This window comes from Stereum hirsutum (genome assembly GCF_000264905.1).
Source record: "Stereum hirsutum FP-91666 SS1 unplaced genomic scaffold STEHIscaffold_15, whole genome shotgun sequence".
Classification (NCBI taxonomy): Eukaryota; Fungi; Basidiomycota; class Agaricomycetes; order Russulales; family Stereaceae; genus Stereum; species Stereum hirsutum.
In genome coordinates, this window is record NW_006763145.1 from 586536 (window position 1) to 606621 (window position 20086).

The 20086-nt window shown below is 51.1% G+C and overlaps 5 protein-coding genes and 1 non-coding gene across 6 annotated transcripts; 4 read left to right on the forward strand and 2 right to left on the reverse strand.

Moving 5' to 3' along the window:
- Positions 1 to 100: 100 nt before the first annotated feature.
- Positions 101 to 7077, reverse strand: STEHIDRAFT_124507 (alpha-glucosidase). Its single transcript, XM_007308435.1, has 16 exons — positions 6814 to 7077; positions 6108 to 6752; positions 5962 to 6039; positions 5799 to 5903; positions 5590 to 5736; positions 5507 to 5531; positions 5344 to 5434; positions 5031 to 5264; positions 4931 to 4973; positions 4691 to 4871; positions 4565 to 4623; positions 4424 to 4494; positions 4286 to 4368; positions 3338 to 4231; positions 1835 to 2529; positions 101 to 1772 (listed from the first exon to the last, which is right to left on the reverse strand). Exons 1-14 carry the CDS (start codon positions 7046 to 7048, stop codon positions 3511 to 3513), a joined length of 2718 nt encoding a protein of 905 aa, XP_007308497.1. The 5' UTR covers positions 7049 to 7077; the 3' UTR covers positions 101 to 1772; positions 1835 to 2529; positions 3338 to 3510.
- Positions 7078 to 7678: 601 nt separating this feature from the next.
- STEHIDRAFT_141682 (Mak10-domain-containing protein) lies at positions 7679 to 11491 on the reverse strand. Its single transcript, XM_007308436.1, has 15 exons — positions 11358 to 11491; positions 11235 to 11302; positions 11056 to 11184; positions 10776 to 11003; positions 10598 to 10712; positions 10481 to 10530; positions 10085 to 10417; positions 9945 to 10019; positions 9671 to 9847; positions 9439 to 9570; positions 9114 to 9318; positions 8954 to 9033; positions 8683 to 8844; positions 8370 to 8600; positions 7679 to 8286 (listed from the first exon to the last, which is right to left on the reverse strand). Exons 1-15 carry the CDS (start codon positions 11437 to 11439, stop codon positions 8125 to 8127), a joined length of 2229 nt encoding a protein of 742 aa, XP_007308498.1. The 5' UTR covers positions 11440 to 11491; the 3' UTR covers positions 7679 to 8124.
- Positions 11492 to 11569: 78 nt separating this feature from the next.
- On the forward strand, positions 11570 to 13524 carry STEHIDRAFT_102843 (tryptophanyl-tRNA synthetase; the record flags this gene model as incomplete). The annotated part of the gene is made up of 7 exons (XM_007308437.1): positions 11570 to 11752; positions 11809 to 12021; positions 12360 to 12440; positions 12514 to 12629; positions 12690 to 12817; positions 12935 to 13423; positions 13486 to 13524. 6 exons carry the CDS (start codon positions 11570 to 11572, stop codon positions 13390 to 13392), a joined length of 1179 nt encoding a protein of 392 aa, XP_007308499.1. The 3' UTR covers positions 13393 to 13423; positions 13486 to 13524.
- Positions 13525 to 13976: 452 nt separating this feature from the next.
- STEHIDRAFT_64675 (NAD-P-binding protein) lies at positions 13977 to 15444 on the forward strand (the record flags this gene model as incomplete). The annotated part of the gene is made up of 6 exons (XM_007308253.1): positions 13977 to 14304; positions 14356 to 14606; positions 14681 to 14716; positions 14780 to 14854; positions 14933 to 15111; positions 15270 to 15444. The coding sequence occupies 6 exons, from the start codon at positions 13977 to 13979 to the stop codon at positions 15442 to 15444; spliced, it is 1044 nt and encodes a 347-aa protein (XP_007308315.1).
- A 2604-nt stretch (positions 15445 to 18048) lies between these two features.
- On the forward strand, positions 18049 to 19641 carry STEHIDRAFT_124511 (NAD-P-binding protein). The gene is made up of 6 exons (XM_007308438.1): positions 18049 to 18410; positions 18500 to 18747; positions 18819 to 18854; positions 18923 to 18997; positions 19072 to 19250; positions 19326 to 19641. Exons 1-6 carry the CDS (start codon positions 18083 to 18085, stop codon positions 19498 to 19500), a joined length of 1041 nt encoding a protein of 346 aa, XP_007308500.1. The 5' UTR covers positions 18049 to 18082; the 3' UTR covers positions 19501 to 19641.
- Positions 19642 to 19696: 55 nt separating this feature from the next.
- On the forward strand, positions 19697 to 19769 carry STEHIDRAFT_t224. Its single transcript has one exon. It is a non-coding gene; the product is annotated as a tRNA-Phe (tRNA).
- The last annotated feature ends 317 nt before the right edge of the window (positions 19770 to 20086 follow it).

Consider the following 20086-nt stretch of genomic DNA (forward strand, 5'->3'; position numbering starts at 1 on the left):
GGAGTAAGTTATCTACATCATCGAAGTCAGTATCGATAGAGTCGATTCTTGACAGGTCCGATCGAGTCCACTTCTCGCGCTTGCTGCCGTCCTCCTGTCAGGGTATAAATCCATATTACGGTCTAAGTATATGCGAGGTGAATGTGTAAGTTACACGATGGAATGATGCAGAAGGGTGGTACGTTCTAAGGGATAGCGAGGATACTACGACGAGGAAGATGAAATGAGCGGATGAAGGAGCGAGTATTGGCAAACGAGCGACTGGAGTGAGAGCGAGAGCGATTATGGGCAGTAGAGACGTGAGAGTGCAAGAGCGAGAGATATGTATGTTACACGAGTCCGTGTGTGAACGGGCGTGGCACGGTGAAGAGGACACGGATGCGAAAGAAGTGAAAGATGAAGATGAGGAAATATGCGGCAATGAGTGTATGTTACAGTGATGCAAACGGGATGGGTGGGCGGGGATATCGAAGATTCTGTATCATGAAGAGAACGAGTGAATGTGTAAGTGAGTGAGTGAGCCTAGGGGCATAGTATGGATCAAGCAGTCTTGATAGGGGGACGAGCCGTGGAGAACGGAGACGAGAACATGAATGATAACTTTGCGATGCGGAATCGAGATATGGGACGAACGGAGGTCACGAGACGAGGCACGACGAGAGCGACGAGAAAGAGGAGAAGAACGAAACGCTTCGACGGCCAACTGGATATAAGTATCAGAGTCAGCCATCGATCCACACAACCTCAAAACGATCCTCAAAACCACTTCATCCGCGAATCACGAATCCCCAAACGCAACACAAAGGAGAATCAGAGCATACCTCGAACCCCTTCACGAACCCACTTTTCTCAACCATAACAACCTACTCTCTCCCTCCCCAAGCGTCGCGTTCACACCCAGCGACTCCGGCCCCCACGTCGTCTTGTTCCACACATCCATAATCTGGAAACTCCCACTGATTCCCAAATCCGCAAAAGCAGCAGCAACATACTGCTCGCCGCCCAACGTCGTATTGAAATTCCCCTGTCCTTCGTCCGGTCCATAATTCGTTAATAGCACCACCGCATCTCCTTGTGCCCATTGCGTCCCGTCTGAAGCTCCCGAAGGCCCAGTCGCAGGCCCCGCGATCCAAGCCTGCAGTTGTTGCGAACTATCGAGTCCGGTGCCAGGATTTCTCGGTTGCATAGGGTAGTGAGCCGTAAATTCCGCAACGCCCATCGCGTCCTTATCCGTCAACAGCCCAATCCCCAGCCCATCCAACTGCGTCAAATCCGATCCAATAATCAAGTTCGAAGCCGCCCCGATCCAATGCGACATGATACTCCTCCTCTGCTCGTCCGTCACTCCCGTCAACCACTGCGCATTCCCCACATACGCCGAGTCTAAATCAGGGTAGATAGTCAACGTCTCCGTTCCTCCGGTGTTTTGGGGGTTCCTCCTGACGATCGTGGAAACGTAGTTTCGGTACCTCTCGATTGCCCGTTGTACGGTGGCCCAAGCGATAAAGGGCTGAGGTGGGTCCATTCCGTAGTTGTTGATGTCGGTATCGGTGCGAAGGGAATCAGATGTGCTGGCCCAGATGTCGTAGAAGGATTCATTGAGGGAGAGCTTCCAGGAAAGGTCGAGGCGCATGGGACGAGGGTTGGGACGGTCGGGGCGGGTGATAGCGTTATGGTAGGCTATGGCGGAGCCGGAGGTGTTGGCAGAGAGGCCGACGTTGTTGTAAGGCGATCCTGGAGTGACGTAGTCCAGCTTGATGAAGTCGACGCCCCTGTGTGCCAAATCGTCGAGAAGGTCAGGTTCAAGAACTGTACGTGTGCTAGAGTCTCTTACCATGATGAGAAGAGGTCGATGACAGAGTTATGCCACTCCTGGACGCCATCCATCCCATAATCAAAATCACACCTACTCAATCCATTCCCTCCAAAACACACACTTCCAATCGTGATCCCATCCGTCCCCAGAATCGTCTTGTTCTCGTCATTCACAAACGCCCCCGGAACCACATAAACCCCCAGCTCGAGTCCATTCGAATGTAGATGGTCCGCCAACCCCACCAAATCAGGGAATAACTCTCCGTCGGGTATTATCCTCCCATTGTCGTCTCCGTTGCTGCCTACACTCCAATTTGAATCAAGGCCACAGTAGGTATAGTTCCCCGAGGCGAGTGTGGAGGAAAGGACGTCGCATTGGGCTGTGACGTTGGCTTGATTGAGGGTGAAAGCGGGATTGATGGCTTGGTTACCGAAGGAGTTCCAGCCACGGGCGGGGGAAGTGAACCCGTTGGGCGTTGTGGTCGTTTGGAGGACGGTGAGCGGGATGGCAGCGACAGCGACGGACTGGGCGACGTCGCGTGCTGTGAGGTCGGCGGTGTTGGTAACGTGACTGTTGAGCCGTTGACGGGGAAAGATTGGGAGACGCATTGTGGTTGCGTGCCGGCGGTTCTATGTGACAGGAACGAGTGGTGGGTGCTGCGCGATGCGGCAGTAATGACTAGCGACGCTAGTCGTGAGGTTTTAAATGAGTGACTGAAAGAAGGGGCGTGAGTTTCCACGACTCTTCGATAGAGCTTCATGACGGAGAAATCTCTGTGCAGCACCTCTAGGAAATGAGCTACGCGTGCCGGTATGGCCTCTCGCTCTCGTCGGAGCAGGCTACCATCAGGATTGGAAGTCGCCATCTAGCTAAATATAGATGTTTATAGCCTCGTGCAGAAGCAGCGCTGGCGTAGTGGAGCAAAGGCTGAAAGAGGAAGACGCAGGCCATATGCATCCACGAGACTGCCATGGTGAATACACATTCAAACAACCTCTCGAAGTTCGAACCAGCCGAGCAGCCCCTATTGGAACGTTCACGTGTTGCGTTGCCGCCACGCAGAACTGAGAAGCGGTGCCACACCAGCAGAGCGACGACAAGAGATGCAAAAATTACACTCTCTATAGCACGCGTGCTCACCGCTGTAACAGTCCCCGAGCATACGCCAACACCGCTCTGATAGTTAAGATCCCCTTGCGAACCTACGCCTGGCAAATAGTCGCTAGAATCCCGGAACACCTGAACCAGCTCTGAGTTCATGGTGGCTGAGGACCAAAAAGCCTTGGCCCAGGGGTGCGACACAGATAGACAAACAGCCACCAGGCGACACATACCTAAAAAAAGAGAGCGAGAGTGCTCGAAAGAGCGTGGGGGCGAAGCAGGCGGGGAGAAGGGAAGGGAGAAAACCAAGAAGGTCGTGGGAGGGAACAGAAACAATGGCGGTCCAAATGTGGCGACGAGCGTTGAGGGCGCTTCCCCGAAGCGGACTTCGAATCATGACATCATTTATGTTGTGCGCACCTCAAAATCAAGCGTCGCCCCGTCTGCGAAGCTGCCGACGTTCGCGCTACGGCTATACGTATATGGGAAGGTCCTCGTTTCATGGGCCATCCGTGCAAGTCCGTGCAAGCCCTACTACTTACAACGGCTACACGGATAAAAAAAATGTTCGAAGCCCGAGAAACTACGGATTATTAGTCGAACTCCACCTCGAAGCCTGTGTCTAACGCGAAACCAAGAGTAACATTCAGCACCATCTTATCCTTATCCCAACTCCACTCCGTCGTATTTGAGCTTCCTCCACTCAACGCAACCGACACAGTCCCCGGCTTCGCTTCCACCCCGAGCACGAGTACCCTCGCGACCTTGACCCCGACATCGTACCCGAAGTCGCCCACGACGCTGAGCTTATTATTTCCATACGTCATATTCACCGTCGTCGTCGCGTTCGGGCTGATACTCTCCCCATCGTCGACGTATAGACTTCCCACCGCCGTCCTATTCCCCGCTGAAGTCGTCGTACTCGGCGCTACGACAAACTCGAAATCGATCGCTCTCACTTCACTCGTCAACATCGCTGACATTTCCCTCAATGGCAAAATCGCACCACCCTTGATGAACACAGGAATCTGGTCGAATCCGATGTCGGTGAGTGTTATGTTTGAAGCATTGCCGACGATGGGTTCGAAGGTCGTGAAGTTGTAGAAGGTATCGGAGGGGAGGTAGATGGTTACGGAGGTCGAGTTCTCTTCGGTTACAGGAGAGACGAGGAGGGAGTCGCCGAAGAAGAATTGGAGGTCGATAGGGTATGTGGAAGAGTCGGACGGGTATTTGAAGAAGAGGGGGTGGAGAATAGGGGTTCCGACGACAGAGGCGGTGTGCATCGCGGTGTAGATGTAGTCCAGAAGGCGGTAGCTGGGCGCTTGTGAGTGAGCATGATGGGCAACGACGAAGTTCAGTGGGACGAACCGTATGTCGAGAACGTTCTTCGCCGCAGCGGTCGTCAGAGGCCAACGGTAGAACTCCTGACTGATTGATGTGTCTGCGTTGTGCTGCGGGGAATGTAAGTTCAGTATCCATATTATTTGTGTCATCTGGTTGACCTACGTTTCGGAAAAACGGATAGAACCCGCCGAGTGTGGCCCATCGTGCACAGAGTGTCTCCGTAGTATTCTCCGCTATAAGTTAGTTATGAGGCGACCGTCAGTCCGCCCTCCCTCGCAAATTACTGCTGGAAAGACAACTTACCATAACCACAAACATCAGCTCCAACTTCCGGAATCTGATACACACTCGCAAATCCAAGACTGCATCATACGAGTGTTGTCAATAACTCTCACTTCATGTCTTTGGGGATGACAAGAACCGACTCACATCCCAGCAATCGAATTCCTATAATGATCCCAATCACTGAAATTATCCCCCAGCCATTTCCCAACCTTCGTCCCAGCACCTGCGAAAGTTGAGCGAGTGATAACGAGAGTACGAAGGCCGGGTCGGCGCGCGAGCATGGCTTCGTGAGTGGCCGTGGACATCATCGTTCCGTAGATGTTGTCTAGGCGAAGAAACATTCCGTTAGCATTATATCGCAAAATGGTCGATAGTTCTGCTCACGTGTATCATACTCAAGCAGCCCATTCGCATGGCTCGCATCAGTCTACGCCGACACGAATCAATACCTAGTATCGCACTTATGAGACCAAAATACACCCACATAACCGGTCTTGTTGCTCAACGTCACCGCAGCATTGTCAATCGCGTAGGGAGGAATCAACACGTCCTCGCCGTCATGGCTCGGGATCGGAAAGTCTCGTCTCTTTAGCGTCACATTGCTAGTGTAGTCGTCAAAGATAGGAGTACTGGGGTCTGGAGCGGCGGTTGTGCGGTTTGGGGGAAGGTCTTGTTCGCGGGCCTGTTCGAAGGGGTCGTCGCATGGGTAGGTGCAGAACTATATCATGATGGGCAAATCAGTGAGCTTCTCTGGTTTTGAGACAGAACAATACCGTTTAAAGGAGGAAGGGACTCACACTGGATGGTTCATTCATGTCTATCCAGGCTCCGTCGATGTCAAGACCGGTATCGGGATTGTAAAACATTGCGAACTCATTCGTCCAGTAGCTGGTGGGTGCAGTATATTAGCTACATCTACCCAGAGGACGGCATCAAGGGTAGAAATGAAGGGGCCCTTACTCAGAAATATTCGGGTGGAACCAGTCTTGAATTTCGTCGTTCGTTAGGCATATATCGCGAAAGAAGGTTGGGCGAATACTAACCAGGATATACAGTCACACCAGGCCATACAAGTCCCAAGCTCGCACTTCCATTCGGCGCCTTGATCCACACATCCATCTCCGTGCCACGATCGTATGGTCCATAGTCATCGCCAGGTAGATATCCGACGGCCGGGTCTGTCATCAAGACTGCGGGGAAAGAACGTATCGTAAACAAGAAGAAAAGACGAATGGAAAGGCCGGAAGCTCACTGAATTTTTGGTCGTGGTCATGCAGGTAAGAAATAATCTCTCGCATTTTGTCAGTAGGGAAGTAGTCCGGGTCGTTCGTGAAGATACGGCGCTTATACATATAGTCTGGAATGGTTCATCAACTTGAATAGACGGGACGGACATGCAGCGAGAAAACACTCACCAATGTCGGTCCACATCGTCTCCAGAGGGATCCCAGCTGCCGAATAGTTCGTAATCACATCCGCCACATCCACGAAGTCTGCACGCCACATATGTTAGCCCCTCGAAACATAGTTGAGATCAACGATCCGGCAACACTGTACTCACTCTGATACCCAAACCGACACTGATGCAGCCCAAAGCTCCAATACGGCACTTCCGCCGGCGTCCCCACAACCTCCGCATACTGCCTCGCCACCTCCGTTGGATCGCTTTCACTCCCCGCCAAGAAGTACAAATCCAACACTCCTCCGATCACGTTATATTCTAACGACCCACTGTCCTCATCTTCCACGATCTTGATGTCCATGCCGTTCGAATTCAGGAGGAAGACGCCGTGCGTTCCCGTGGTACGGTGTTCGAAGTAGATGGGATGATTGCCATAGAGATTCGTGTCTGTTGGAACACCATACGCATCGCGCGACCAGAATGTACGCGTCGTGTTGGTGGGGTCGAGACGGAATGAATCAGTATGTTCGCCTAGACCATAGATGTTTGCGGAAAGTGGGAGGGAGGTTTTCAGCCGGAGGTATTGTGGCTCGAAGATGATGGGATGAGAAGCCGTAGAGAACAAAACCTCTTCGGTGCTTGTGCGATAGATGGCGAACGAAAATGGAGACTCAGTGTAATTGAACTTAATCTGAGCGTCGGAGAGCGAGACGGAGTCGTTGGCTGAAGGGCGAGGAAGGACGGATTCGGGAACCTCGTAGCGAACGGTGTTCGGGTCGGTGATCTTAACATGAATGCGAGACGCTATAAATAACAACAAGTCAGCCAAACTGCTCCACGAAGAAAATAAATTGAAACGACGAACTCGTCTCATATGTGACCTCCAAACTCAATGTCTGTGAATCATTTCCAAAGACATTACAAGCCGTACCAGCCAGAACGAGCCCTGCTGTCAACTTCGTTCCCGAGATGGAGATATTTGTGGCACTATAACCCGGGCACGCGTCCAAAACGGCAGGATCCACCCATTCCGCGCTAGCAAACCCAAAGAAAAGACCAGAAAGCACTAAAAACCTCGCAAGACGCATTCGAAGCGTCATGACGCGTCGTTCGAGGAAGACGAGGGAAAAGTCGTCAAGCATGCGTTGAGGTCAAACATCGCTCTACATATATGAATGCCAGAGAATAAGCTTTAAGGGCCCGAGGCGATCAGAAGACGCCTGTCACAAGATGCATGTACGGCAGTCTCAGACTATCCTTGGCCAAGGGAGTGATCTTGGCTGCTCCAGCCATCGGTTTGCGATCACGAGGCAAGGGACAAGAAGACCGACCACGAGGACGGAGATGGACAAAGTTAGGCGGCCTCTGTCTCGCATGGACGAGACAAGCGCTCTTACGAGGATACCGACAGGTGCACGAATCAAATTTGAAAGCTCAGAAATGTTCAACTGGAGAGACAGTTGGTATCAAGATATATAATTTCAGTGACATTGGCTGGTCAGTTCGCGGGGCCACAAAAAGGGCGATTGACTTACCCCGGTGGCCGATCTGGTAATTAATAACGGGCTGCCAGGCCGTTGTGGTATCGCCACCTTATTCGATCCCATTAGGAAGGACGTGGTCAGTATCTGCCGGATGCGATTGTAAAGTTGTCTACACACCTGAAGTGAGTAGCCCACTGGGCTACTCAGAAGCCGCTATCGAAGAGGCTCCTCTCACCCATACAAAAGGAAAGCAATGAAAGAGATAGAATTCTTGGACTATCAGCATAACAACGCTATACAATGCACAACGTACAGGAAAACGCATACAACAAAGCAGCGACTCGACGCTCGCCCCATAAATACCCTCAAAAGATAAATATGCAGGGAAAAAATGAAGAATTTTGTACCTAGTAGAGCATGTTTGTTCGAATGTGAACCGTTGCATTCAATCCCAGATCTTCATAGTAGAAGCCTTTGAATGTAAAAGTTCACATTGGATCAGACATGGTCCCAAAACGCCTGGCTCCTAAGACAGAGAGCACCATGAAACCAGCACGTTTATGCAAAATTCTGCGAGTTTTGTGATCGGCTGTCCAGGCCCTCGCCCCGCAGACGACTTTCACATAGACGTGCTGGTTACCGGTGGTCTGGCTTAGATGACAGGACACCACGCAGACCTCTCAAGCATATCCTCAAGCCTGGGGTTGGACGCTCTCGCTCGGGTCCGGGAACCAACAAGGCTTCGTCTTGTTCCACACCAAGGACGCCGAATGGTTGAACGCAGCGAGCTCCTCGAGGGTCGAAGGTGCGATTTCGGAGAGGCGGGAGGCGGTTGTGGCGAGGGTTTGCACGAACTGGAGTTAGGCAACGCGAGTTCAGTTGACTGGGGTGTCGGAACTACAGAGAAGAGAGTGAGATAAAGGAAATGGAAACGGACCTTCATCCGCTCATCAGACCACCTCCCCGCCCATCCTACGCCTACGCCTATGCCTCCAAATACAGATCCCTCAGACACTCCGGTTCCAGTGTCAGCACCACTTCCACTACCGCTGTCGCTTCCACTACCGCTCCCACCTCGACTGCCCGTCTCATCATCTCCCTCGCCGCCGAGTTTTAACAACGTTTCATGCGCGCTCTTGAACGCTGCTGAGGGATTATATGTCTCGTCCTGCATATCATGCAAAAGAAACCATAGTCACACATCAGCTCTATTCTGTCGAGCAGACAACGAAAATAGTGGTGCTGCCTACCGCCAAAACCCCCGCACACGCGTCCAAAAACGCCCTCAAATCGGGATGCCCCACAGGTTTCGCAGTTATTACTCCGTATTGGGGCAGAAATGCCCATTTGTATCGTTTGAGGAGGTTGAGGTGCATTCGTTCAGGGGTGTAGCTGAGTTGCGGGAGCGTTAACTGTCGATAATAAACAAAGATAGAGATTGAGCAATGGACATGAGTACAGTTCGGGGGGTCTCGAAGGATGAATAAAGAGGGTAAGAAGGGGAAGGTGAATATGACTCACGACGAACATCCCCCTACACAGATCCCTCAACCCCTCCAGATATCTCGCTTGGAACTCAAGCTCCGACAACGCAACGCTACCTATTCGACCACAAAGGACAGATGAGCCCTAAAACATCTCCATCTCCTCGTGGCCGATATGTAGGTAAAACCCAACCCACCTTCAATCACAACCTCTCTTAGCTCCCCCACAATCTCCAATGCCGCCTCCACAGTCCGGAGAGCATACCAATACGCGAACGGACGCTCATCTGCGACGTATAGATCGAGCTCGAACCCTGAGAGGATGACGTCGAGGATAGTTTCGAGACGCCAGAGGAGTGCAAGTTTCGGGAGAAGAAGGAGGAGGGTTAGGTCGGCTGTGTCCTGGTTAGGGTGGAATACGTGGTGATGAGAACGAGGTAAGAGTATAATATGCAGACCAATAAAATGCGATGAGAGTGAAAAGATGGTTTAATAAATAAAGACAGGAATGGAGAGACGTACAGTGGTCGTGACGCACAGAGACATATGCTGTAAAAGGTCATACACCACATGCCAGTCCAGCAACGAGTTACAGAGTGCCCGTCGTCTTCGTGGAGGGTTATACCACGCTATTTGAATCCTCTTCGTCAGGAGCTACCCGGTTCGATTCAACGTGAACACCATCATATCGGCAATAATCCAATAAGCTCTTTGGTAAACCCCCACAGAATGAGGCAAGAGGAGAGTGCGTTACCCTGATAAGCTTCCCCTCCAAATCTTTCAACGGCATCCCCGCCCCACCGACCCACCGTCTTGCAAGAACATCGACGATTGTATCATACGAGACACCGAGACGCTCGACGAAGAAACAGTCGACGGCCCAGCGGGGAGGAAGGGCTCCTAAAATACGGAAGTCGTCGAAGTAGACTGACTGTGCACGGAAACAGAAAGCAGGTCATATATGAGCAGGTAAGCGGTATACTTCACATAAGCAAAAGAGAGGAGGATGAAGGCGAGAGGTCATGCACCTGAATCAACGATCTCAGGTACGGCGTTTGAGGTTGCGATGTCGGTCGTGTCCGCGCATGGATATTGCCTACAATCTTCTCCCCATACCCATCCGATACTTCAACACCTTCGCAATGGTGAACTCAGAAAACCCACCGACCTTCCAAGTCATCAAATTCCCCACTCCCACCATCTCACACACCTCCTCCAACCCGTCCAACAGCCTCTCAACTCTTTTCCATGTCTCCTCCATCTCCGGCAACTCCAACACCTTCAGTGGCATATAACTGTTCAGTCTTCGGGTGATGTAGGGGTCAAAAGCGTGTAGGGCTGGAGATTCAGATGACGGATCGGAGGGAGAGGATGATGAAGATGGAGCGGGTGGAGAAGGGCGGTAGCGGATTTCGTGCAGATGGTGACGGGCTTGGGCGAGGTGGCGTTGGTAGCGGAGACGGTCTAGGGTTGGGTCGAGGGAGAAAAGTTCCAGGAGAATCTGAGAGCGTATTGAGGATTATTTGAGTGATGAAGGTGTACGGAGGATCTGTTGGGAGCTCACATTTCGGAGTTCCATTCGATGAAGAAGAGGTTCTTTCCATGAGAGTCCATCTGCAGAAAAAAATAATTAAGCATATCTCATTCGTGCGCAGAATATATTGGTCTACATTATACGCACGAGATGTTTGGTCCGAGATCCATGTGCAGGCGTCATCTAATTGTGCAAGTGCTCGTCGAACGGGGAGACCTTCCATCAGTGAACCGCCACCCTTCTCTGACTGCCAATCCTCCGTCTACACCATCACCATGCACGATTATATGAGCATATGAGTCTGAACATGAGAAAGTGCACGTACATCGAATACCTTGCCCTTGTTCAGCTCCCTCCAGACCATATCACAACACTTCATGAACCCCGCCACAGCAGATCTAAGCACCAATGTGACCAGCTCCATAGGTCGTGCAGGATCGCGCTGATCAAGCGGGATGTAAGGTAGTATTTCTGGGTCGAGTTCATCATAGTGATATATGTAGAGGAATGTGTAGATGGTTTGTGTGAGTGTTGTTCCTGTATGCCATTCCATCTGGGCCACATCAGTATACAGTGTGGCCCAAAAGTCCAATCGGTGTACGCACCTCGCATGCAAACGTTCGGTCGAGAATATAGCAAAGTTCGGATGGAAGTAAGGGGTCTAGAGGTTTGAAAGGAGGTCGTTTGGTTTCTTCCTCAAGAATCACACCGCTGTCCATCCGGGGTTCACCTATCTGCAACAACGTCTAGTTTTATACCCTGACCACGGGAGAAGAGAACTGACCTCGATTGCACTCATGGAATCCAATAATGTAAATCCATCTGTCAATATGACAGTCCCGTCCGGGAGACCTACAAAATCTAGTTCGTCGACTTGTATAAGACCCAGAAATTTAACGATGCGCACCTTCTGCCGCGTCCCGAAACAGACTTGTCACCTCCACGAAATCATCCCCTCCTGGCGTGTCCTCATCGTCGCTGTCATACATTTTGCTTGGTTGTAGAGTTGTAGACGAAGCTACGGTGAAAGGAACGACTTCGTGTGGCACCAGACGCGGTGGCCGATCTCGGCGATGGCAGGAGGAGGGAGAAGTTTAGCTGAGTTTGAACAGTCCGACGATGTTCACTTGTTCTTCGACGCGGCGGTTGGCGTTCTCCTTTGCCAAACCCAGCAATGTTTCTCGTACTTCGAAGGCCACAATATCGAGAAAATATTCTGTCGACGCACAGAACAATGATATACCAGCAAAACGTCGACCCCGCATCATTTTCTCGGGTATTCAGCCCACAGGCATCCCTCACGTCAGCACCTTTTATCTCTTGTTCGTCCGGCTTACCGCTCACACGACCACATGTAGTTAGGAAATTACTTCGGTGCTCTGGCAAACTGGGTGAAGCTCCAACGCGAGGCAGAACCGGAAGATGAACTGTTGTTCTCGGTGGTCGGGTGGCACGCGCTCACGCTCCCCCAAGACCCGAAAGCTCTCGTCGAGGCTAGGCAGGATATGATGGCTCTCATGTTGGCGGTTGGGCTGGATCCGAAAAGGTCCATACTATTTCATCAGGATCATGTGAGTTGCTTCTTATATTTTTGCTTACTTCGGCGCGTTTGTACGAGAGAGGCCACATATCATCCAACGGTAGTCGACCTGACCATGTTGGACCTTGGGCATACTTCCATACCATTAGACTCGTGCGAGAGCGTTGCGAAAATGATTTTCCATGGCGTAGCCATGATAGAGACATGGACGATCGTACGATCACAACACAATATCCGAACATGCTGGTGATCTTATACCTCGTGTGGCGTATCTTCCTACGACCCCATAGACACTCGCAGTTGTCGTACCGTTGCGGGTGCTCACCCCGTAACATCGACTCTGACAGCCTCATCTATTTATTCTTACAGAATCAGAACCATGTCGAACTCGGATGGATATTCAGCTGCCTCACTCCAGTCGGCAAGCTGAGACGAATGACAACTTGGAAAGTAAGCTTTGCCCACCCTCCTTACCAACCACCCAAGCAGCAACAGCATCAGAAACTAAAGCATTCTACAACAGAGCAGACTAGCAGTATCGCGAAATGCAAACGATGAATCCGAAGTCGACGATTCTTTGTTGAACACCGGATTGTTCACCTACCCCGTCCTCCAAGCCGCGGATATATTGGCCTACAAGTAAATATTCCGTCTTCTCCGCCCAGTAATATTGGAGTGATTCTAATGAATGTTTCGCAGAGCGACACATGTTCCTGTCGGTGACGACCAGCAACAGCACCTCGAGCTAGCCCGCGACATCGCCGACATCTTCAACCGGACCTACAAAAAACCGTCGCGCCTATTTCCCCTACCTCAATCCATGTACAGTACGTAGCTTCTCGTTCTCAGTCCAGAATTTCATCCATGTACTAACTGACAATGTCACTACCGCCCCTCTCTACCCCTCTCGCCTCGTCCAACTCTCTCGCTCGCCACGTCCAAAGCCCCCACCCGCCGCGTCCTCTCCCTCAAAGACCCATCCGCCAAAATGTCCAAATCCGCTCAAGACCCTAACTCCCGCATCCTCCTAACCGACCCTCCCTCCCTCATCTCATCCAAAATTCGCTCTGCAGTCACCGACTCGCTACCCACCATAACCTACGACCCCCAGACCCGCCCCGGGACCTCCAACCTCCTCAACATCCTCGCCGCGTGTATGGACCAAGATGTTGAAGATGTGGTGAGGGAGAGGTATGAGGGTAAGGCGAGGAATCATGCGGATCTGAAGAAGGAGGTGGAGGAGGCTGTTGTGGAGAGGTTTAGAGGGCCGAGGGAGGAATTTGAGAAGGTTAGAGGGGAGAGGGCGTACCTTGAGGAAGTGGCGAGGAAGGGAGCGGAGAGAGCGAAGGAAAAATCGGATGTGGTGTTGACGGAGGTTAGGAGGAGGGTTGGTTTGGCTTGAGGAAGGAGGCTTGATGTCGGTTTCATGTTACGTGAGTTCGTTCATCGTGGCATACTGCGTGGTGTGACTGATGAGGTCCTCACCTGAATATAGTTACCTTATATTTGGTTCAATTCATCACCTTTACTCCCCGGTCCACCTCGGATATACGAGTGTTGCCCGAAGGCGAAAACGCAGTTCTTCGTTGACCAGCATTGATATCCTGAGTCTTAGGATCAAATGCACAGAATCATCCACAGCAACATACCATAGTGATCACGACGCTAGCACAAAGGCGGCAGTCCCATATCTCGCTCAGTACGACACTTACCTTGAGTATCTTAGTATGTTTCTCCGAAACGGACATGGCCGACCCCGACGGGCTTGGTCAGCTGTGGTGAGTAATCCTTTCTTGTAAGTTCCGTCGGGTCCTTCAACGATGACGTGGGGATATAAAAAGTTTGCAGTACAGGGGCTCTTGTCGACATCCTACATTAGGCCTCACATCCTGTCTATCCTCCATTCGCATTGATCGTATCACTCAGAACTTGACCACATCACCTCCAAGACACCTACGCCTTTGACCTCTGACACCAGACCCCATCATGTCGACCCCACCGAACACATCCAACACCACCTTCATCCTCCCCACCGCCGGCGCCGGCGTCCAATCCATCACATCAATCACGTCTCCTATCCCTACCCCCAAAGCGCACGAAGTCCTCGTCCGCATCCACGCCGTCTCCCTCAACTTCCGGGACTATGCCATAGCCAGCGGGAGATATCCCCTCACATTGAAGGAGAATTTGGTGCCGGGAAGTGATATGGCGGGGGAGGTCGCTGCGGTGGGTGACGGGGTTGAGGAGTGGAAGGTTGGGGAGAGGGTGACTGCAAATTTTGATCAAGGACATCTCTACGGGGCTTCGCGCAAGAGTGAGCCATTCGCTCATCTCACGTCTCCGTTTCTCAACTAATTATATTAAGCAGGACTAGCACTAGGCGGTACCCTCGACGGTGTCCTCACCCAATACCGCATCTTCCCTTCCGTAGGCCTCCTTCGCGTCCCCAAGCATCTCAGCTACGAAGAGGCGGCGTGTTGGCCTTGCGCGGGAGTAACGGCCTGGAATGCGTTATTTGGTGCGATTAGGCTTCTTCCAGGGCAGACGGTGTTATGTCAAGGGACTGGTGGGGTGTCAATTATGGCGCTTATGTTTGCCAGTGCGGCGGGGGCAAAAGTAAGTTCTCTTTTACTAGCTTATGAACTGTGTGTGGAAGCGCTGATGAACTGACCTTTTCCCCTGTTGTTTAGACGATTATTACCTCCAGCTCGGATGAGAAATTGGAGGTATGTATATTCGTGAAGACAGGTCGCCTATCAAAGATGTCTCATTTTTTAGTCCATCAATAGCTCGCAAAGAAACTTGGCGCCACACACACGATCAACTACAAAACCCACCCCGACTGGGAGAAACTCGTCCTCGATGTCTGTGCCCCCTTCACCTCCATGTCTCGTAACACTTACTCATACTCTTGCGATTTGCTTTTGTTCATTGGCATCTAGCTCACGGACGGCGAAGGCGCGCACCATATTATCGACAACGTCGGCATCAACGAGATCGAGAAATGTTTGAACTGCGTTGCTAGCGGCGGAAGCATCGACTGCATTGGTTTCCTCGGCGGTCACTCGAAGGAGACGCCTAACGTTCCGTTACTGGCGATCATGAGAAATGCTATTGTTCGGTACGCAGTTTCTCCATCCACCGTCTCCTTGACCGCTCCATTCTATACCCCGTTCTTCTTCGTAATTCTACCGCTTCTCTCTTGCGTTTGCACCTCTCGTGAGCTTCGGTGCTGACTTCGTTGTGTGGCTGTCTGTGGCGTGTGTGCTATTCGAGCAGCGGTGTCTACGTCGGGTCGAAACAACAGTTCGAGGAGTTGCTCAAGTTCGTGGAGACAAAGGGTTTGAGACCGCATATTGATAAGGTATTCAAGTTCGAAAATACCGTGAAGGCGATCGAGTATCTCGGCGCGGGACAGCATACGGGAAAGATTGTTGTCAAGGTTGTTGAGTGAGTATTGGGATACCCAGGTGCTGGACGTGAAGGTGGTTGAGGTCTTGAGGTCGGTAATGAGGTGTTTTCAGGGCCGTTCCCCCTGGAAGACGTACATTTGATTAGGAAGAGCTCAGATGTGACATGGGATATACCTTCCGAACATCTGTAAATAATACATACGTTTCTCGATCCATCGCCACCACTCGAATGCACAAACCAAGCTCAAGTTCTAGCCCTGGCCACGGTGTTCGGCCCATTTTATCGAGTACCCGTACCGCTGCCACCACATCACCTTGCGTGATGTCTCCGCCGCAGATATCAAGAAATTCAAAGAGAGCGAATAGTTTAGAATAAGATGTGTCTCGAATTCTTTCCACCGGCTTCCCCGGCAAATAGCCCCCGGGCTCTGCCGAGGCAAAAGCTTCAGAATTCAACAAGAACAAACAACTCAGGTTTCAGTGGCGGCGGAGCCTGGCAGAGCGCTCCCACCAACGACCACCATCACTAGTATACAGCGCGAACTGACCTAGTCATCTCAGTCCCGTCAACTCGAAGACAAGTTATTCTCTTTCCCAATTCCATAGTAACATAAAGATCCTCGAAACAACCGGGTGCGTCCCTCACTTTGACCGGAAATGCCTCCAACGGCCTGCTCTTTGGCGGTAGCATTACGGCGCCGAAATGGTACTTACTCTATTTGGAATTCTTATCTAGTTCGCGGAGAGTTGAAAGAGCCAGCATCCATGAAGAAACATGCCGCCTTATACAACAAGCGAAGGACATCTCTGAACGACTCAACATTCTTTCCAGGCAACGCAACACACTGTCGCCTATCGACTTTCTCCCGGATGAACTGCTAGGCGAAATCTTCCACGAGGTCTTCTTGCTTCACCCCGATAAACCACATCCACACGGTGGTTGTTCCACTGAATTTGATGCTTCATGGACGCGACTTATGCTTGTCTGCCGAAGATGGAGACAAGTCGGCTTGACTGAACACAGAACGTGGTCGTACATATCAGACAGCTCTCGATCGTACAAAGGCCTCTCAATCGGACAGAGATTGGCTCGATCATCCCATCACCTTTTAACATGCCGATTCGATCTTGGGAGAGAACCAAATGAGGTTGGCTTCCTACTGAACGAACATGGTGGACGTATTCGTGGTCTCGAAGTCACCGAAAATGCGTTTCAGTTCGACGCCATCTTCAACGGCGTGTCGAAATTACCTAGCTTGAGGGAATTAATTGCAAGATGTGCGACTCGATATAGTGGCGTCCATTGGGTCCCCGACGTCCTGGATGGCATTGCACCACAACTATGTGCTCTCGATCTATACGACGTGCAATTCACTCGGTGGGGATTGTTACGTTCTAATTTGCGCAGTCTGGTCCTCAGCCGATCTTGGACCAACTCAAACAGTACCTTTCCACTACTGTTTGTCACGGAAATGGTATCAACTCTCAGACATCTTCCTCGTCTCACTCTCCTCCAACTCCATCATTATATGTGCGAAGATGCGCAAGTGCATCATTCGGCCACTGCCATTCGTACGAGACTTCGAGCAACACTTCCTCAGGGATTTTAGCCTCCATATCGCTGCCAGTAATTTCTCCTTATTGTCAGTCTTTCGCGCGCCATCCCACAGGTCTAACCCATGTGGCGATGGAATTGAGTTCAGAGATTGATCTGTGTCGACACGGAATCGGTGTCGCGTATTCTATTTCTCTACAGCCAACCTCGCGCGACGCTCCATCTCTTAGGGAGCTCAGTGCCTCAGGCTATAGCTGAATCTGATCAAGTGGTATTTATTTTTTCACGGAGTTCTACTACTTATCGTTCTTTCAATAGATCCTCGCGAAATTTCCGTTCCGTTGTTTTCCTCCCAATTTGCTCCCAATGGTCGAGTACCTTGGATAGCTCCAATTTACGACATCGACTCCATCTGGAGGATGGAAGATGGACCAGACTATACGCAAAAAACATCGAAAGACGAACTCTTTGTCCACCGTCACGTTCGAGTACGCCCCATTGTGCTTGTTCAGAGGCCAGCGTGACAATCCGCGCGTGTCGGGGATAAGCGACGAACAGTCTAAGTTCAGCGTTATCGCCGACCCTGTTTCTTGTGACGGCCCTTCTACTAACCTCCGACTGGACGCCAGGAGAAACCACCCCTCTAAATGCCGATTGCGAGACTAATACCACCATACTATGATGACCAGAGAACCAATAGAGAGTGCGAGAGTTGGTCAGAATCCATACTTGAGACTCGGGAGCATCAGGCTTCGGCGTCTGTGAACCATAATAATCTTCCTGGTATGCAACTAAGTTTGATGTGTCAATGCCTTCCGACGGTATACTGACTGATGTTGGCTGTTTTCTAGACTGGTACACCTCTGGTCCTCTTGATATGATTATTCATGAGTATCCATTATGGAAAACGTGACCATCCATTCTCAGAAACGTGATCATCCATTCTCAGAAACGTGACCATCCATTCTTAAAAATGTGACTGTGAAAACAACTTATACGGTCAATGTGGGTCCTTCGCCGTCGTTGTCGAAGGAGGCCAGATATATAAAGACCTCATGAATTATCCCTACTGACCCTGTCTCAACACACTGCGTTAAAGACACCCTCATCACCGGAACTCGCTCATGTCTCAACAAACGAACACCGCATTCATTCTCCCTCAAACAGGTGCTGGCCTTCACACTATTACAAAGCGCACCACAGACATCCCCTCCCCGAAAGCGCATGAGGTGCTGGTGAAGATTCATGCCTTCTCTATCAACTACCGCGACTTCGCAATGAGCGCTGCCTTCTACCCCGCTCCCCGTCCGCCTAATCAGGTGTTAGGGAGCGACATGGCCGGAGAAGTCATAGAGGTGGGAGAGGGCGTTGTGGCGGGGGAGTTTAATAAGGGGGACAGGGTCACCGCGAACTTCAATCAGGCCCATTTCTTCGGGACCCATACCGGACAGAGTCAGTATATTTCCCTGTTTTTATTTTTATTTTTATTTTTATTTTTATTTTCCAAGGTCTTTGTTGTTGATGCCTACTCGGGCTCTTAGGACAGGATCTCGGTGACGCCGTGGAAGGCGTGTTTCAGGAGTACTATGTCTTCAATGTCGCCGGCCTTCTTCACGTTCCGAAGCATTTGACCTACGAAGAAGCTGCATGTGGACCTTGTGCCGGAGTCACGGCGTGGAACGCACTGTATGGTGGAATTCCGCTTGCTCCTGGACAGACTGTGCTGTTCCAAGGGACTGGTGGCGTGTCGTTGGCGGGGTTGCAGTTCGCTGCTGCGGCTGGTGCGAAGGTAAATAATTTTTTTTTTGTCCTGTGTGTCCTCCGACACTTGGGATCCAGAGGTTGACTTGTCACCGGTAGACAATCATTACCTCTGGTTCGGATGAGAAGCTTGCGGTGAGTGTTGATATTAGATGTTGCTCCGTCAAGTTCTGAACGTGCCGTCCGACCCCTTGTTTGTCTAGATCGCCAAGAAACTCGGTGCCACGCACACCATCAACTATAAGACCAACCCCGACTGGGACCAGGTTGTTCTTGAAGTAAGTAACCACTTCCTTCACTATTATTTATGCTCTCTCGAACTCTACACTGACAATATATACCGACTCTATAGCTTACGGAGGGCGTAGGCGCGCATCATATCCTCGATAACGTAGGCGTCGAGGAGATTGGGAGATGCTTTAACTGTGCTGCGACTGGTGGCAATATCCACTGCATTGGTTTCCTGGGGGACATGACAAAGCCGGCTCCCAATGTACTGATGTCGGTCCTCATGAAGAGCCTCTCAATTCGGTACGCTCATCTGCTCGCTATCCTGGCGTTTGAAACCCGCGTTCTAAGACTGATATACCGTAATGCTTTTCGCAGCGGGATATATGTCGGCTCCAAACAGCTTCATTCGGACATGCTTCGCTTTATGGATACGAACAAGTTGAGGCCTCATATCGACCGCGTTTTCGCATTCGAGGATACAGTGAAGGCTTTGGAGTATCTGGGCTCGGGGAAGCATGTTGGAAAGGTCGTTGTGAAGGTATCAGCGTAGTGGAGTAAGCTCACACAACCTTCCAGTCCGCGTTCAAAGTTTAAATGGCGGGGTATGTACGTACATGTTTGGTAGCGGTATGGTTTGGTTTTGTATCATGTCTTGGCCTCTCGATCAATGCATGTGTCTGCTTCGTATCCGCTCACGACGCCCGTGTGTCCAGGCCGTGTTGAATGGGATGTCTTAATAGCTATACGCCGTGATAGCTCAGCTGGGAGAGCAACAGACTGAAGTTCTGGAGGTCGCCTGTTCAATCCAGGCTCATGGCAGTACATTGCATTCTCGCTCGTGACTTTTGCCCTGTCCTACAATGTCAGTCCATTGCATACCACAACAATCCATCGAGATTATGCTATCCAACGACGAATTGATAACGATACTCCGTCGACGAGCTACCTTGCAACAGTCTCGTACTTTTGTGTATGAGCTGTGGTTCTCCCATACATGCAGTGTCCGAAGAGGAAAGTCATGTCGATTACACGGTATGCATCGGCAGACCAATGTTGGAGAGGACGACGTCTGTCGCTCTGTGACTCGAATGCGACGAGGTTTACGATTTACTTGTCATGACAAAAGGATCGATTTA

Excerpts from the sequence above, each read along its gene's own strand:
- STEHIDRAFT_124507 (XM_007308435.1), bottom strand. The coding sequence starts at position 7,048 with ATGACGCTTCGAATGCGTCTTGCGAGGTTTTTAGTGCTTTCTGGTCTT. Across the intron at positions 6,040-6,107 it reads GTGTCGGTTTGGGTATCAGA|ACTTCGTGGATGTGGCGGAT; the intron begins GTGAGTACAGTG and ends TGTGGCGTGCAG. Across the intron at positions 4,369-4,423 it reads TCTATCCGTTTTTCCGAAAC|CACAACGCAGACACATCAAT; the intron begins GTAGGTCAACCA and ends CATTCCCCGCAG.
- STEHIDRAFT_141682 (XM_007308436.1), bottom strand. The coding sequence starts at position 11,439 with ATGTATGACAGCGACGATGAGGACACGCCAGGAGGGGATGATTTCGTG. Across the intron at positions 11,185-11,234 it reads ATTCCATGAGTGCAATCGAG|ATAGGTGAACCCCGGATGGA; the intron begins GTCAGTTCTCTT and ends ACGTTGTTGCAG. Across the intron at positions 10,020-10,084 it reads GGAATTTGATGACTTGGAAG|ATTGTAGGCAATATCCATGC; the intron begins GTCGGTGGGTTT and ends TATGGGGAGAAG.
- STEHIDRAFT_124511 (XM_007308438.1), top strand. The coding sequence starts at position 18,083 with ATGTCTCAACAAACGAACACCGCATTCATTCTCCCTCAAACAGGTGCT. Across the intron at positions 18,748-18,818 it reads CTGCTGCGGCTGGTGCGAAG|ACAATCATTACCTCTGGTTC; the intron begins GTAAATAATTTT and ends TGTCACCGGTAG. Across the intron at positions 18,998-19,071 it reads GGGACCAGGTTGTTCTTGAA|CTTACGGAGGGCGTAGGCGC; the intron begins GTAAGTAACCAC and ends CCGACTCTATAG.